Below are 16,771 nucleotides of genomic sequence, written 5' to 3'. Positions count from 1 at the left end.
GACTATCACTTCCACACTCCCCATAAAATTATGAATTAAATTATGGATTATTGGAAAAGGTAGCCAGCCAGGCGAAGACGGACCCCAAGGGATTTTATCAGGTATACAGGACGAAAAATAAGGATACTGTAGGTCCATTAAAGGCAGCAGATGGGGAGCTGGTTAGTTCTGGGGAGGAGATTAGTAAACTTCTGAATGATTATTTTTTAACTGTCTTCACTCAGGAAAACATGCAGGATATGCCAGATAGTGAACAGGTGTTTAGAGCAGATGAGTATGAGAAGCTGACGGATATTTCCATAACTAGGGAGATAGTGGAGCAGGAGATAGATAGGCTAAAAAAGTTCAAGTCACCAGGACCTGATGAAATATATCCCAGAGTACTGAAGGAATGTAAAAAGATTATTAGTGAGCCGTTAGTTTCTGTCTTTAGGAAATCACTGGAGTCGGGTGAGGTACCAGACATGTGGAGGCAGGCTAATGTAGTACCCATCTTTAAGAAAGGGGATAAAACTTTAGCGTCTAATTATAGACCTGTCAGCTTAACTTCAGTTGTAGGTAAAATGTTAGAGTCAATAATAGCCAGGAACATTAGGGAACATTTAGACAAACATAACTTGATAAATCAGTCACAGCATGGTTTCACGAAGGGGAAGTCTTGCCTGACAAACTTGTTAAGTTTTTACAGTAAGGTGTACGAGGCAGTAGATAATGGTGATAGTTATGATATCTTATATCTGGACTTTAGTAAAGCATTCGACAAGGTGCCCCATCAAAGGCTCCTGAGAAAGGTTAGGGTGCACGGGATAGATGGGAAGGTGTTAGGTTGGATAGGGTCATGGCTTGGTAACAGGCGACAGAGAGTGCTAATAAACGGCTCGAAATCCGAATGGGGTCATGTCATTAGTGGGGTGCCACAGGGATCAGTATTAGGGCCATTATTATTTCTAATATATATCAATGACTTGGATAGTGGAATTAGTAGCGATGTTAGTAAATTTGCGGATGACACAAAGATAGGTAGATTAATTAGGTCAGAAGCGGATGCCATCGCCTTGCAGACAGACTTAGATAGAATGAATGAATGGACGGATAGATGGCAAATGCAATTTAATATCAATAAATGCAAAGTGCTTAGCGTAGGTAGAGGAAACCCACACAATAGGTACACATTAAACAACCAAACTCTGGTAGGTACAGGGTACGAGAAAGATTTAGGAGTTATAGTTAGCTCTGAACTCCGTCTAGGGAAACAATGCATAGAAGCCAGAAACAAGGCAAATAGGGTACTAGGATTCATTTTTAGGAGTGTTAAAAGTAGAAGGCCGGAAGTAATATTAAAGTTATACTTGGCGCTGGTCAGACCTCATCTAGACTACGCTGTGCAGTTCTGGTCCCCACATTACAGGAAAGATATAGGTCTATTAGAATCAGTACAGAGGAGAATGACTAAAAGGATACAGGGGATGAGGAGTATTCCTTACGAAGCGAGGTTGAAGCGGTTAAATTTACATTCTCTAGAGAGACGTAGGTTAAGAGGGGACCTGATAGAAGTCTTTAAGTGGTATAAGGGTTATAACAAGGGAGATGTAAGCAAAATTCTTAGGATCAGCAACCAGGGTAGAACAAGAAATAACTGGTTCAAGCTTGAAAAATTTAGGTTTAGGAAGGAGATAGGAAAAAATTGGTTCTCAAATAGAGTGGTAGATGAGTGGAACGGACTCAGTAATCATGTAGTTAGTGCTAGGACACTAGAGAGCTCTAAGAGAAGATTAGACAAGTTTATGGATGGGGATAGCAGATGGAAATAGGTAGGTGTGTTTCATACAGGGACTGCCACGTGTAAGCCTGGTCGCTTCTTGCAGCTTCCCTTATTTCTTATGTTCTTATGTAAAATAGTTCACTAGTAGTACTCCAAATGAAGACCCCATAGGAAAACCATGAATAATTTTGTTTATACTTTTTTTTTCCGCTGGGGCAGGTGAAGGGTGCCTCTTGGGTGCAACATTCGAAGAGATCGCGGAGCTTTTTTTCAGTGATGTTCAGAGTACAGGTGCTGTCCTCGGCGTACACACGATGAGTTATGTAGATGATGGTTTGCTGAACTGGGACATTTGAGAAGAGGGACTCTACGTCTAGTGATGCAAAGCTTCCTCTTGCATTCGTGGTTTTTAGGATGTACAGGATATCCGCGGCTGAATTCACACTATAAGTAGCTCGTACATGGGGGTTCACAATGGCGCAGAACCTTTTACCGATGCTGTATGAGTGAGCATGTGCGAGATAATAGGTCTCAGCTTGTTTTCCGACTTGAGCGTTTTTTACATTGCCATAACAGAAATCTGTGCTGTACTCTTCCGTGAGGTTGTTATACTTAACGGTGTTGCTTTTGGTGTTAGAGGTGACAAATTTTTTTTTTTTTTTCTCAGAGCTTCCATCGGATCTCCTGTTATGTTGGCAACCTGTGTTATCCTTTAGAATGTCGCTGATCTTGTTGATATACTCGGAAGTATTCATGAGGAGGTAGACTGCCGCCTTATCTGTTTTTCGTTTTGTTATGCTGCGAACATCCTTCAGTTGTTTGGATGCTTCAAAGTACATTTAATTAATTTAATTTAATTTAATTTAATGTTGTCGATGAGTATTTCGCACTCGACTCTCTTTTCATATTTCTTCGGTTTGGAGATGGTGTGGCAGTTTAGTCAAAATTTTTTAGTTCTTTTTGGTTGCGGGTGAACTTTATGTAACCCTTACGAAGCCGCTGGTGTTTTATGTGATTTCCGATGAAGTTAACCGGTTTTTTTTTTTTCTGGTTTCATTCGTTGATGTTCCTGCGATGTTGGCGATGTTGGTTGGTGGTGTCTTGAAATTTTCTGTGGGTTCTGTGGGTTCTTGGCGTTGTCATGACGAGACTCTTGAATGTGTACTAGAAGTTTTAAGATATTTCTGGTTTTGGATAGTTCCCCTTAAAAATTGCATAACATTCTAATAAGCCACACTCTTATAGAAACATTATTTATTTATTTTTTATTTATTTTCTTATTAATTCAATGAGACTGTTCTTCAAACTAAAAGCTGAATTTATTTTTCCTCCATAAGGATACAAAATATAAATAACAACCTATATGCAGAGACTCAAAAACTAATGCTTTTGCAACACTTAAAGAAAAAAACCCAGTGCATAGGAACAGGAAGATCAACATCCTCAGTTCGCTTGTTTTGAGTACAAAAAAGGACTCGCTGATTTCCTCCATCTATTCAGCTATCGCATTCATGCGCGGTTAAGTGCGTGCAAATTGTCTTCTTACCTTTATCCTTGTCTCTACTAGTCACAGACTTCTATCATTGCCAACTATTCCACACCTAGAAAGTGAGACTTACATTTTTTTTTTTTTTTTTACGATGGGCGTAAAAACTATGAACGTTATCATTTAAAAAAATGGATAAATAATATAAACAATGGATCATTAGAATTGTTGCTTCAGTGAAATGAATCAAAAACAAGTATGAACTGCATAGTAAAACACACACACAAAAAAAATAATAAATTGTTGATTACACCTCAACCAGGAATACATATTTACAAACATACACACATAAAGATAATTCAGCATAAACATAAAGTGAATTTACAAGTGAAAAAAAAAGAAATATCTTAGAATCATATTCATAATTTTGTTACGAACGATATAAATAATTTGACTGAAATATTGACTAAAAAATTAACACATCCATGCCATCTAATATAAATATTATCAGTAAGATCACTCGCATTACACTTGGTACCTTAACAACAAGACAAGAATTTCAGGTGGTAACACTTATCAGTGAGTGATTACGAGAGAAAAAGTCCTTATCTACAATGATATTCACTTAATCACACACTTCATGTGGGGCGAAGGCCGCGAGAGCCAACAGTATATAAAGCAACAAGAGGACATCACAGACAGCACTAGCTCCAACATGAAGCTTTTGGTGGTGATTGCTCTGGTGGGCCTCAGCGCCGCAGCTGCATGGCCCAGCTATATGTCAGATGAGCCTGACGGTGAGTTACCAGTCTGTGTATTCAAAGCACTCTAATTACATATATATATATATATATATATATATATATATATATATATATATATATATATATATATATATATATATATATATATATATATTGGAGTATCAAGGAAATCGTGAGGTAAACTCATCAAACTGGGATTTCAGTATTTCTTTAAGAGAAAACACTAGACAACTAATTTAAACTTTTCTTCTTTACTGAACTGAACACTTTTTTTTTTCAGGTGTTCCTACGCATCAGAAGCAACATGATGTAAACTATGCCTTCTACAAGATTTTCGAACCTCTCCGCGATAACAGACTGGCTGACAAGGCAACATCCTTTAATCCTGTGGGAGACATTTCCATGTACAAGGATGGAGGAGTCGCCGTCCGTCACCTTATGGATGAGCTCACACATGGCCGTCTGCTGGAGAAGAAACACTGGGCTGTCGCCACCAACAAACGCCATCTGGAGGAGGCAATCATGCTCTTCGAGGTGTTTATGCAGTGCAAGGACTGGAACTGCGTCGCCAGCAATGGAGCTTACTTCAGGGAGCGAGTGAATGAGGAAGAATTCATCTATGCTGCCTACCATGCCATCAAGCACTCTCCTCTCACCCAGCATGTCGTTCTGCCCGCCATGTACGAGGTAAAGCCACACCACTTCACCAAGACCCAGGTCATCGAGGAAGCCTATGAGGCCAAAGAGATGAGGCTTCGCAACATAATCTTCCAAAATAACTTCACTGGTACACCTAACGACATCGAACATAGAGTCGCATACTACCGTGAAGATGTTGGCGTTGGCACTCACCATTTGATGATTCACTTGGAGAATCCATTCTGGTGGAAAGACACCTACGGCTACCACATTGATAGGAAGGGAGAGAACTTCTTCTATGCCTATCACCAGCTCCTCAACCGTTACGAGGCTGAGCGCATCTCCAATTACCTGCCTCCTCTACAGGAGCTGAAGCTCGACGAGCCCCTGAAAGAAGGATTTACTCCGCAGACCACCTACAAGTTCGGTCCACCCTTCCCCATCCGCAATGACGACATCCACCTCCATGACGTAGACAAGATAGGCAGAATTCACGAAATCGTTCACATGGAAGACCGCATCCACGATGCCATCGCTCACGGTTACGTGGAGGACGAGCAGGGAAACAAGATCAACATCGAAAACGACCACGGCATTGACATCTTGGGTGACATCATTCAGTCCTCTATGTACAGCCCCAACCGCAAGTACTACGGCAATCTCACCACCCTGGCCTACACATTGCTTGACCACCAGACCGACCCCAAGAATAAGTACGACACTCCCCCCGGCGTGCTCGCACACTTGGAGACCCTCCCACGCGATCCCGCTGCCTGGAGACTGCACAAGAGAATAGACAACATCTTCAGGGAGCACATCGACTCTCTTCCTCCTTACACCAAGGAACAACTCGTATTCCCGGGCATAACTGTGGCGGACATCCAGATCCAAGGCAACCTTGAAACTTACTTTGAGGAGTACAAATACGACCTGATCAACGCCTTCAACGACAACACCACTCAGACCGAGTTCTATGACATCTATGCAACAATGCCTCGCCTCAACCATAAGGAGTTCACCTATAAGATCAAAGTGCAGAACAACAATGGCTCCCCAAAGAAGTCTGTCATTCGCATCCTCGCCATGCCGTACCGCGACGGTAACGGTGCCATCATCCCCTTTGACGAAGGCCGCTGGCTTGCTATCGAGATGGACCTCTTCGTGAAGACTCGTAAGTTATTTTGCAACAATGTTCATTAGTTAATGTTTTTTTATCTTTTCCTTTTTTTTTTATCCTATAACTCTTTTATTGATTATCGTAACGATTTTGCCCTGTTTCTTCTACAGTGACTCCGGGAGACAACGAGATCACACGCAAGAGTTCAGAGGCTTCCATCACTGTACCTGACGTCCCGACGTATAAGACTCTCGTTGAGATGACCGAGTCTCATCAGACCCTAGAGATGTACGAGAGCGCCACTGGCATTCCTAACAGACTGCTTCTGCCCAAGGGTAACGAGGAGGGTGTGCAGTTTAGACTGCTAGTGGCTGTCACTGATGCTCAGCAGGACGTCAATGACGAGAGCATCATTACCATGAACAAATACCACCACTACGGTGTCCGCGGCGTCCAGCCCGACAAGAGGCCATTCGGCTACCCGTTGGACCGTCGTGTTCCTGACGAACACATTGTCGACGAGGTGCCCAACATCAAGGAGACCATGGTCAAGGTCTACAATCACAATGTCTTCATTCCCATTCCTCATAACTAACTGTACCCATCTGAACTTTAAGACAGTCATATGGTTATAGGACACCTTTATCACTATTTGTCAATAGTCATGAATGGTTTCCATTTCTTTAAATTTTATTCATCCGCACTAATTTTACTTATATAGCTTAATACATACAAGTAATCCACCATTCTTTTTTATTAACTGACTGACTTCCTGACAGCTAACTGTTTTTTCTTTTCCAAGATAGGCATTTCCTTTCCGACATGATAGTGAACCATCTCCATAAATTTGATTGATTACAATAAAAGAAAAAAATAAAGATATTTTCTAAATGTGATTTTCAATTATTCCTCTCCTAAACACACAATACAATAACTTGGGAAGTTGATACCATTCCACTTATAATCGTCTCCTGAATCTACATTTTCTCCATTTGATCAAAGTTATCAAGCTGCTCCTTGTAACCAGAGAGAAGAACCTATCTGGAAGAGTTCTGTCGAGTATTTCAGTCATTCTCAACATTTTTTTTCCATTACATTTTCCGTTGTTTGTCTTACCCATATCATGAAATTTAAATACAGTCGTGTATATCCATGATAAAACAAAATAAATGTCATAAAAGTTAATTTTAACATTACATTATTGCAGTTAAACTTTTTTTTCATATACACATCACAAAAAGAACAAATAACACCTCTTATAAGCTTTCTACAGAAGTTGATGAAAAGAAACAGTGTTAAACCGTTGAAAGCGATAATTCGATTGAAAATCAGCCACTCTTAACTGCGTTGGGCATCTGAGGCTATGTTGCGAACTCATTTGTTTTATTTATTTATTTATATTCTTAATTATTTTAAGATATTCTAATATAAATTCCAAAGTACAAATATTCTGTAAATTACAACTGCATTGGTCCTGAATATATTGCTCCTCCACGCCCTCAGGACTATGGCTTCTTTCTTCGTAATACCTCCTCGCATATGTCACGGGCCAATATTTTTCATTATCCGTTTGTCTATATATACATATATATATATATATATATATATATATATATATATATATATATATATATATATATATATATATATATATATATAGACAAACGGATAATGAAAAATATTGGCCCGTGGCATATGCGAGGAGGTATTACGAAGAAAGAAGCCATAGTCCTGAGGGCGTGGAGGAGCACTATATATATATATATATATATATATATATATATATATATATATATATATATATATATATATATATATATATATATATATATATATATATATATATATATATATGCCTTTTTTCTTTTTTTCTTCGACCATTGTTTAATAGCACTCGAGCAGAGCGTTTTACTTCGCGATGGACTTCTATCTATGTACTACTGTGAATGAGTCTCCTTCGTATATATGCTGTGATGATAGAATCCTTCAAGCATTGGAAGAAATCATTGTTCCTGTTCAGGCAAAGGCCAGGGTTTGTGGGTTTCACGTAAACGTCGGTGTCGAATATTTCTTGGTCTTGTCTTATCAGGATGTCCAGGAACGGTATTGCTCTGTTGACATGTGTTCGATGGTTAAGTTTAGTTCCGCCGTCTCTTACTGGCAGTATCTTAGTTGTTCTATTTCTTTATTCGTGTTTACTTATTTATTTATTTTAATGAAGATACCATTGTATCAGAAGTACATCTCTAGTTTCTTTATTTTCTTGAAGACTGTCACTCATGCACTCCCCATAAAAAAGTTCGCTAGTAGTACTCTTAATGAAGACCCCATAGTAACACCATGAATTTTTTTTTTTGTTTTTTTTTTTCCGCTGGGGCAGGTGAAAGGTGCCTCTTGGGTGCAACATTCGAAGAGATCGCGGAGCTTTTTTTCAGTGATGTTCAGAGTACGGGTGCTGTCCTCGGCGTATACACGATGAGTTATGTAGATGATGGTTTGCTGAACAGGGACGTTTGAGAAGAGGGACTCGACGTCCAGTGATGCAAAGCTACCTCTTGCATTGTTGGTTTTTAGGATGTACAGGAAATCCGCGGCTAAATTCACGCTATAGGTAGCTCGTACATAGGGGTTCACAATGGCGCAGAACATTTTACCGATGCTGTAAGTATGAGTGAGCATGTGCGAGATAATAGGTCTCAGCTTGTTTTCCGACTTGAGCGTTTTTATATTGCCGTAACAGAAACCTGTGCTGTACTCTTCCGTGAGATTTTTATACTTGACGGTATTGCTTTTGGTATTAGAGGTGGACAAGATTTTTCTTTTTTTTTCAGTTTCCATCGGATCTCCTGTTATCTTGGCAAGCTTTGTGTTATCCTTCAGAATGTCGTTGATCTTGTTGATATACTCGGAAATATTCATGAGGAGGTAGACTGCCGCCTTATCTGCTTTTCGTTTTGTTATGCTGCGAACATCCTTCAGTTGTTTGGATGCTTCAAAGTACATTTAATCGATCTTCTTGCTTTTGAAGCTTCCTGTCATCTTCGTTGCTCGTGCAACTCTTTCTTGCTTGAAAGTGGGCTTGTTTACAACGCGGCCTCTTTTGGCTAAGCTTCCTATGTTGTCGATGAGTATTTCGCACTCGGCTGTCTTCTCATGTTTCTTTAGTTTGGAGATGGTGTGGCAGTTTAGACAAAAATGTTGAAGTTCTTCTTGGTTGCAGGTGAGGGCTTTCTCTGTTAGCTTTATGTAACCCTTACAAAGCCGCTTATGTTTTATGTGACCTCTGATAAGGTTAACCCGTTTTTTTCTGATTTTATTTGATGTTGCTATATTTGTCCATCACATTCTTGAAGTTAGTGATGGTGGTGTCTTTAAATGTTCTGTGGATGTAAATCTGATTCATTCTTGTTCGATATTTTGTAGCTTCTCATGGAGTTCACCGCTCATCGTTCTATTCTATTCTTAATGGCAAGCCTGCAGCCGTTCCTAGAGATGGCCTCAAAAGTCAATTTTCACTTTATTTTAAGAAAAAAATAATAAAACACTGCGCAGGATGGTCTTATTTGTCCATAGAGGTATCTGTACGACAGACGTCCACAGGGGCGGTGGATTAGATGACATCAGGATATTTTTGCCACCGCCGCCCGTTCCACACGGTAGGAGAGGTAGTGGAATATTTAATGTGCTTAGCGGACTCGCAAAAAAAAAAAGCCGTACCCTTTCTCATCAGAAATGTCGCTCCCGAGGTCGTGCGAATGGGGAAAGATGTATTAGGTCATGTGCTAGAAGGGCGAAACTTACGCTAGTCCTTAAGAACCAGAAGCTTGTCAGCCCTGAAAGGCGTCGGAAAAGACTCGCCCGGAGCGGGGGCGGGCGCGTCCGTAAACGTGGTAGAAACAAAAAGCCAGCCAAAAAAAATGAAAGTCGTAAACTGTTGGGTAATTAAATCATGTTATAAAAGCGACATATTCGACATGAAAGCGTTAGTATAACGCGAAATATGACATAATACGAACTCGACCTGTACGTACACTCGATTCGACGTACAATCAACTCTTTGTGACAATTTGCAGCAGCGGTTTCGGAAGGTCTTCCCCGCGTGACGTGTCTCAGAGCCACAGAAAGTTCTATTGCTTCTCGAAACAAGTTAGATACATTACCCAACAATGCCATTAAAGATAGCTATATTGAATTTAGAATTCCAGGATCGTGAGACAGCTCCTCAATCTGAATACACTCACGATAGACTTGAGAGCACACGTGACGAAGGTGGACGGATCGAAATTGACTCGGAACATGTGGTTTTTCCTAACGGTTTTAGTAACAGACTTTTTAAAAGTTGTACATGTAATTTCAATGAACAGATGGTAGAGTTAAATACCCTCTTTAATTATTGTAGTTTTATTAAAATGATAACGCCGATTCCCACGAAAAATTAGATTCGATCAGATGTACTTCCATTTTTTTTTTTTTTTTTCGAGATTACCAGGGTGCCAGAGGTATCATCAAAGCGTCCAGCGAAGAGTACTTCACGGGGGAAACGATCAGGAAAAGCAAATGCTCACCGACCTTAAAACACACGGTGTTAGTATGATGGCACCCTTGCTGATGGACAAAGCGAGTCTGTACGCTTATCTTCTGGATGGCACGGATGTGAGAGTCAGGCTGGAATTATCTAACAAGTCGTGGATTCTAAACACCCATCAGGACGATGAAATATTTAAATTTATTCTCGAATCAGCCAAGCTATGGGTCGATCGCGTTGTGCCGCACGTGTCGGCCTTGGATTCCCTCAATTTATCTCTGGCCTCGAAATCAACCCAATACACATAAAAATTGAACCCTGTATAAAACTTACGTCTTAGGTGTTAATCAAACGAGTCTACTGACGGAATTACCTTTTGCACATATTATTCCACAGAACCTCATGATGCTTATCGTGGACATGGACAGCATGTCTGGCTCTTACAGGAAAAAATGGTCTTTATTTCACTCACGGCGATCTCTCTCACGTTCACATAACCATTAACGGTTCCACCGTTTATAACATCCGCAGTGAATTTCCCCATCACGTTTCTAGATTTTTATTCAACCCTCAAAGATCTGGGATTAGAGACGGATAACAATCTAACCCTCCCGGCATTTGCGGCGGGGCGAACGTTATGTGCCATTAATTTCGTCACGGAAGACGTAGAACACAGGATTCCACTCGATAAATCTGGGAACGTGCGTGAATCTCACATTTAATACAGGTCAAAACAAAAATCTTGTCATAATCTTCTTTGCAGATACAACGGGCGTAACAGAGTTAGAAGCACACCGCCGTCACATGTCGGGTTCGTGCGTAAAACAAAATGAATGCACTGGAAATCGGAGAAGGATTAGCAGACGTGATGGGAGATAAAGTAATTTTTTTAGGCTGTCACCCTCAAGGCTACATCAGTAACCTGCTTAATTGGGCAAAACAACATCTAAAACCGTGGTCTTTATTCTTAACACTCTGAAATGGGGAGAAACCACTAATCATTTAGGTCACTGGATCGCTGCATACATTAATTTTCAAACAATAACCCTGGGAAACTTTGACAGTTATAATCTACATCCGAGTATTGATTCACTAATCTTACATCGCTTTATACAAGCCAATCCATACATGCAGGTGTATCGATTAGCCTATCGAATAAAGGGAACGCAATCCAATGTTTGTGGAATTTATATAATGTATTTCTGCTACCTGCTCAGTCATCAACACCTTAAACGTGTCATGCAGTGTATTCATGGAACTTTTAAGAAATGACAGTATTTCTATTGTGATAAACTTATCTTGAGTTTAGGACACAATCTTTTTTCATTTGCCGCAATGCGAGAAAACTTTCTGCAGTCTCGGTACCTTGAAACAATGTCGACGAGAAATATGCAACATATAACACGTGGTATGCAGATGGTAGAATAGGGGGACCCCACGCTGAACTTCGAGATAATAGGCACTTATGCAAAACCTTTGTATGGGTTGCCAGTGTGAGGGTCCTAATAATTTGTATAAAAGGAGGTAGCCAGACCAACATCGGCACACTTGCACAGGCTAGTCATAGAGATCTACCTCCGACTTTACCACACCGACCTCCGGTCTACCAGGAAAAGAAATAGCTAAACGTTTTGCCTCTGCTAAAATTGGTAAGTGCTTTTTTTTTTTTTTAAGTATATAATACTCTTATTGTGATGGTGTCTACCAATACAAATAAAAATACTCTTGTTATGGAGCGTGAAGATGGTCTCGTTTTTTTTTTTTTTTATTAATTTTATTTATTTTTTATTTTTTTATTTTTTCCAGGTGGGATGGTAATCAACGTATATTATTACTACTGTCGCCCTGAGGACAAGGAGGAGGAAGAGCAGCCTGACCAATCCACTGTTACAATCACTTAGGTTGACAATGACAAGGAGGAAATTCCCATATCACGTGACAATGACAAGGAGGGAATTCCCATACCACGTGACTCAAAGAAAAAAGGAGGAAACAACCTACTGCGTTGGCTGGCATTCAGTGATTCAGACTTATTCTCCAAAACCAGTCCCGGCAACAAACGAAACCATTTCACGAGTGAATCCACGGTAGTTTTTACCAGTCCGTCCATAAAAAAAAAATAAATAAATAAATAAAGGAAGAGGAGGAGGAAGAGGAAAAGAAAAGTCGTGATCAGTCCTAAGGATCCACCTGCCTCAACACTGAGACGGTTGGAACCACCTGCCATTAAGAAAAAAGGGGTGGTATCAAGACTAGTCCATGTAGTCGAACCCCCGACTACTGATGACGATGACGATGAAGTTTTTGCTTATGCCTCGCAGGCATTCTGATGTCACTGTATTTGCGTATACTATTGCACTGTGTACTAACACTGTCGTTCTAATGAAACAACCGTGTCAATCCACTCAAATAAACGAGGCACGATCTCCACGGTCGTTAACAAAAAAAAAAAATAAAATATATATATATATATATATATATATATATATATATATATATATATATATATATATATATATATATATATATATATATATATATATATATATATATAATTTGGGACGTAGCTTTCCGCCTTCCTCGTCCCGACCATAGGGTAGGCAGGTGTTAATGGAGCCGCAGTATTTACAGTGGTGATTTGTTTTATATATATATATATATATATATATATATATATATATATATATATATATATATATATATATATATATATATATATAAAGAAACAAAATAACTGACAATTTTTCTTGGGTGGACTTACTACAGCAGGTATCTAGAATTAATCACTTCACAATCTATCGGTTGATTAAATCTCTTAACAAACCAATCTGAAACACGGGGTCTGGAATATGCACCTGTTAGTTATTTTCATCCACTAATCACCAACGATCCGTTCCCTGTATCCCACCAGTTAATTTACACTGAGTTGGATGCCGCGTTGTAAGGCACTTTCCTAGCAATTATTCCTCTAACTCAACCTACTATTAACTACAAAACAAGAAATTAACAATGCCTTCCCAGACACTGGGCACCACGAGGCTACATGGAGTCCTCTACCCCCGAGAGAGAAGACGCGAATTCATACATATTGGTAATAATAATGATGTTGGGCAATACAATCACTACACCTTCACTAGAAATATCAACCAATGAAGGTGAACACAGCTGCCCTTAAAATTCACCAATAATTAAATCAGAGTTTCAGAGCACCCGAACACTCACCTGTAACCCCGAGAGAGAAGACGCGAATGCCTTATATGACTACTGCGAGGCTCTCCCCGGGACACAAGTTGCCACAACAAATATAGCCCTATTTATGTTTCCACTCTCCCACACTGATCACCTGATTTTTACTACTTCATCTCACTCGATTTCCTAAATAATTTAACAAGATAAACCTTACGACAAAAGACACATGCGCAATTTCTCAAATTAATAAATTATCGTTCCCAACCATGCAATATTGGAACTTAACATTTCCCATGTGTTACTTAAAACAGCAAAAAATTACAACTGAACCGTGAGTTTAAAAAAAAAATAGGAATGTTGGCTAGACAGGTAAATAAATCTACTGGCTCCTTAAATTGGTTTAATTGCACCATAGCCAAAAGATGCTACTCTGAATTTTATAAGTCTGCACATTACACTACTGAGCTCTCACCAACCCGCTGACGCAACAAGTGATCAAATTTTCACCAGAATGTTCCCGAGTACACTAATTATCTAACGTTATAAAAAAATACTCATAAATAAAACCCTAACATAACATAATAGATAGATACATTAGCACAATACTTGAATTAATTAATAAATTCGTAGCTATTCGTTCTCTAAATCCTACCGTAAGTTTCAAGGAAAACCAATCATTATTGGGGTACTTAAAGAAAATTTAAGGGAAATACTCAAGACCGTTACACTAATATTGTGTAAACCATTTATACACTGAATATTGTGTAAGCCATTAACATGTTTTTTTTTTTTTTTTTATGTAGGAGGGACACTGGCTTAGAGCAAGAAAAATCCAACAAAAAAAAAAAAACTGAGATGCCAGTCCCAGAAAAGGGTCCAAAGCGGTAGTCAAAAATTGAAGGATAAGTGTTTTGAAACCTCCCTCTTGAAGGAATTCAAGTCATAGGAAGGTGGAAATACAGAGGCAGGCAGAGAGTTACAGAGTTTACCAGAGAAAGGGATGAATGATTGAGAATACTGGTTAACTCTTGCATTAGAGAGGTGGACAGAATAGGGGTGAAAGAAGAAAATCTTGTGCAGCGAGGCCGTGGGAGGAGAGGGGGCATGCAGTAAGCAAGATCAGAAGAGCATTTAGTATGAAAATAGCGGTAGAAAACAGCTAGAGATGCAACATTGAGGTGATGAGAGAGAGGTTGAAGAAAGTCAATTAGAGGAGAGGAGTTGATGAGACGAAAAACTTTTGATTCCACCCTGTCTAGAATAGCAGTATGAGTGGAACCCCCCAGACATGTGAAGCATATTCCATACATGGACGGATAAGGCCTTTGTACATTTGAGTGGTGGATAGAATAGGGGTGAGAAAAAGAAGAAAGTCTTGTGCAGCGAGTCCGCGAGATGAGGGGAAGAATGCAATTAACAAGAAGGGCAGTTCACATGAAATTAGCGGTAGAAGATAGCAACATTGCGGCTATGAGAAAGAAGCTGACGACAGTCAGTTAGAAGAGAGGAGTTGATAAGACGAAAAGGTTTTGATTCCACCCTGTCTAAAAGAGCGTTATGAGTGGAACCCTCCTCCCCCCCTATATATATATATATATATATATATATATATATATATATATATATATATATATATATATATATATATATATATATATATATATATATATATATATATATATATATATATATATATATATATATATATATATATATATATATATATATATATATATATATATATATATATATGTCTGGGAGGTTGTGTTGAGTTAAGAGATGGAGGAATCAAGTTTTTGAAGCACTGAATAATAATAAGCTTGCTCTGCCCCAATCACAAATTTTAGAGAGATCTAAATTCAGGCATTCTGTGGCTTCCCCACGAGAACTGTTAACTTCCTAAAGGCTTGAACGTCTACGAAAAGACGTGCAAAACTGCAGGGTGGTATCATCAGCATGGATAGGACAAGATAGACTAAGTTAAAGTAGGATAGGATTTAGATAGACTAAGTTAAAAGAGTTTGACTAGGCAAGATGCAGGCACGCATGCACAGTTTTGGAGAAGAAAAGGAGGGATCCCATCAAGTCCATAAGCCTTCCGAGGGTTTAGGCCAGCAAAGGCAAGGAAAACATCACTGCAAAGGATCTTAATGGGTAGCATGAAATAGTCAGAGAATGGAGGATGAATCATCCAAGGTAGCGTTTTTAGCAAAGATCTGAGCGAAGAGTTCAGCCTTAGAAATAGATGAGAATGCAGTGGTACCATCAGGTTGAAATAAAGGAGGGACAGCTAAAGAAGCAAGGTTATTGAGATGTTTTTGGTTAGGTGTCAGAAGTCACGAGGGGAGTTAGATCTTGAAAGATTCTGACAGTTTCTTTTAATGAAGGAGTTTTTGGCTAGTTGGAAAACAGACTTGGCATGATTCCGGGCAGAAATATAAAGCGCATGATATTCAGGTGATGGAAGGGGCAGGTAGCAGCAGTCGTAAAGCCAGTTGACACCAGAAGGAAGGAAGGGTCCATCAAGTGACCACGAGGACACCACGAGGTTATTAAGAACTGTGAAGGGAACCACCAGGGCGTACCTGCGGATCTCCACCACGCTGTTACCTGTGCTTCCGCTGCGTCTTCACATTACTATAGAGTCCATCTGGCCATCTATGGCCATCCGACACCTAGACCCCGACCTGTCTGCAGGAACTCAACGGATCTCCATCAACCACTACACTGACAAGCACTGTGTTAGCTTAAATAAATAGGTAGGTACGAGTAGTTCAGCTGCCAAGGGACTTCAGTGGATAGAGATCGTCCTCGGTCTGGCTTCCATTTTGTCTCTGTTTCAGTAAAAGTATTTATTCAGTCATTCATTTACTCTTTCACTTAAGTATTTATTCATTCATTTACGCTTTCACTTAAGCCAGTAACTATTTTTTTTCTTATGTCAACTTTTGATATACATCAGCAGTCCAGTTAACTCCAATAAGTTACATATATAATATCACTTTTGTTTTCTGTGTTATATATATATATATATATATATATATATATATATATATATATATATATATATATATATATATATATATATATATATATATATATATTTTTTTTTTTTATGTGACGGGAATTGGCACATTAGCTTCCTTTCACAGTAAGAATGTGCTATGGCGTGTGAAGGAGTGGCGAGCGTGTGGATGGTCGCTTCTCCCCTCTCCGTCCTCTCCCCGCTTTTTCCCCGTTCCCCTCCAACACGAGTCACTGCTTGCTGCTTGGGACAACAGGCAGAAGC

At 39.4% G+C, this 16,771-nt stretch overlaps 1 protein-coding gene across 1 annotated transcript; it reads left to right on the top strand.

Moving 5' to 3' along the window:
• The first annotated feature begins 3,847 nt into the window (after positions 1 to 3,847).
• LOC135103746 (pseudohemocyanin-2-like) lies at positions 3,848 to 6,659 on the top strand. The gene is made up of 3 exons (XM_064010837.1): positions 3,848 to 4,045; positions 4,293 to 5,822; positions 5,939 to 6,659. Exons 1-3 carry the CDS (start codon positions 3,889 to 3,891, stop codon positions 6,361 to 6,363), a joined length of 2,112 nt encoding a protein of 703 aa, XP_063866907.1. The 5' UTR covers positions 3,848 to 3,888; the 3' UTR covers positions 6,364 to 6,659.
• Positions 6,660 to 16,771: the final 10,112 nt, after the last annotated feature.

This window comes from Scylla paramamosain, chromosome 1, assembly GCF_035594125.1.
Source record: "Scylla paramamosain isolate STU-SP2022 chromosome 1, ASM3559412v1, whole genome shotgun sequence".
In the NCBI taxonomy this organism is placed as follows: domain Eukaryota; kingdom Metazoa; phylum Arthropoda; class Malacostraca; order Decapoda; family Portunidae; genus Scylla; species Scylla paramamosain.
This window is presented reverse-complemented; position numbering and strand designations above follow the sequence as displayed.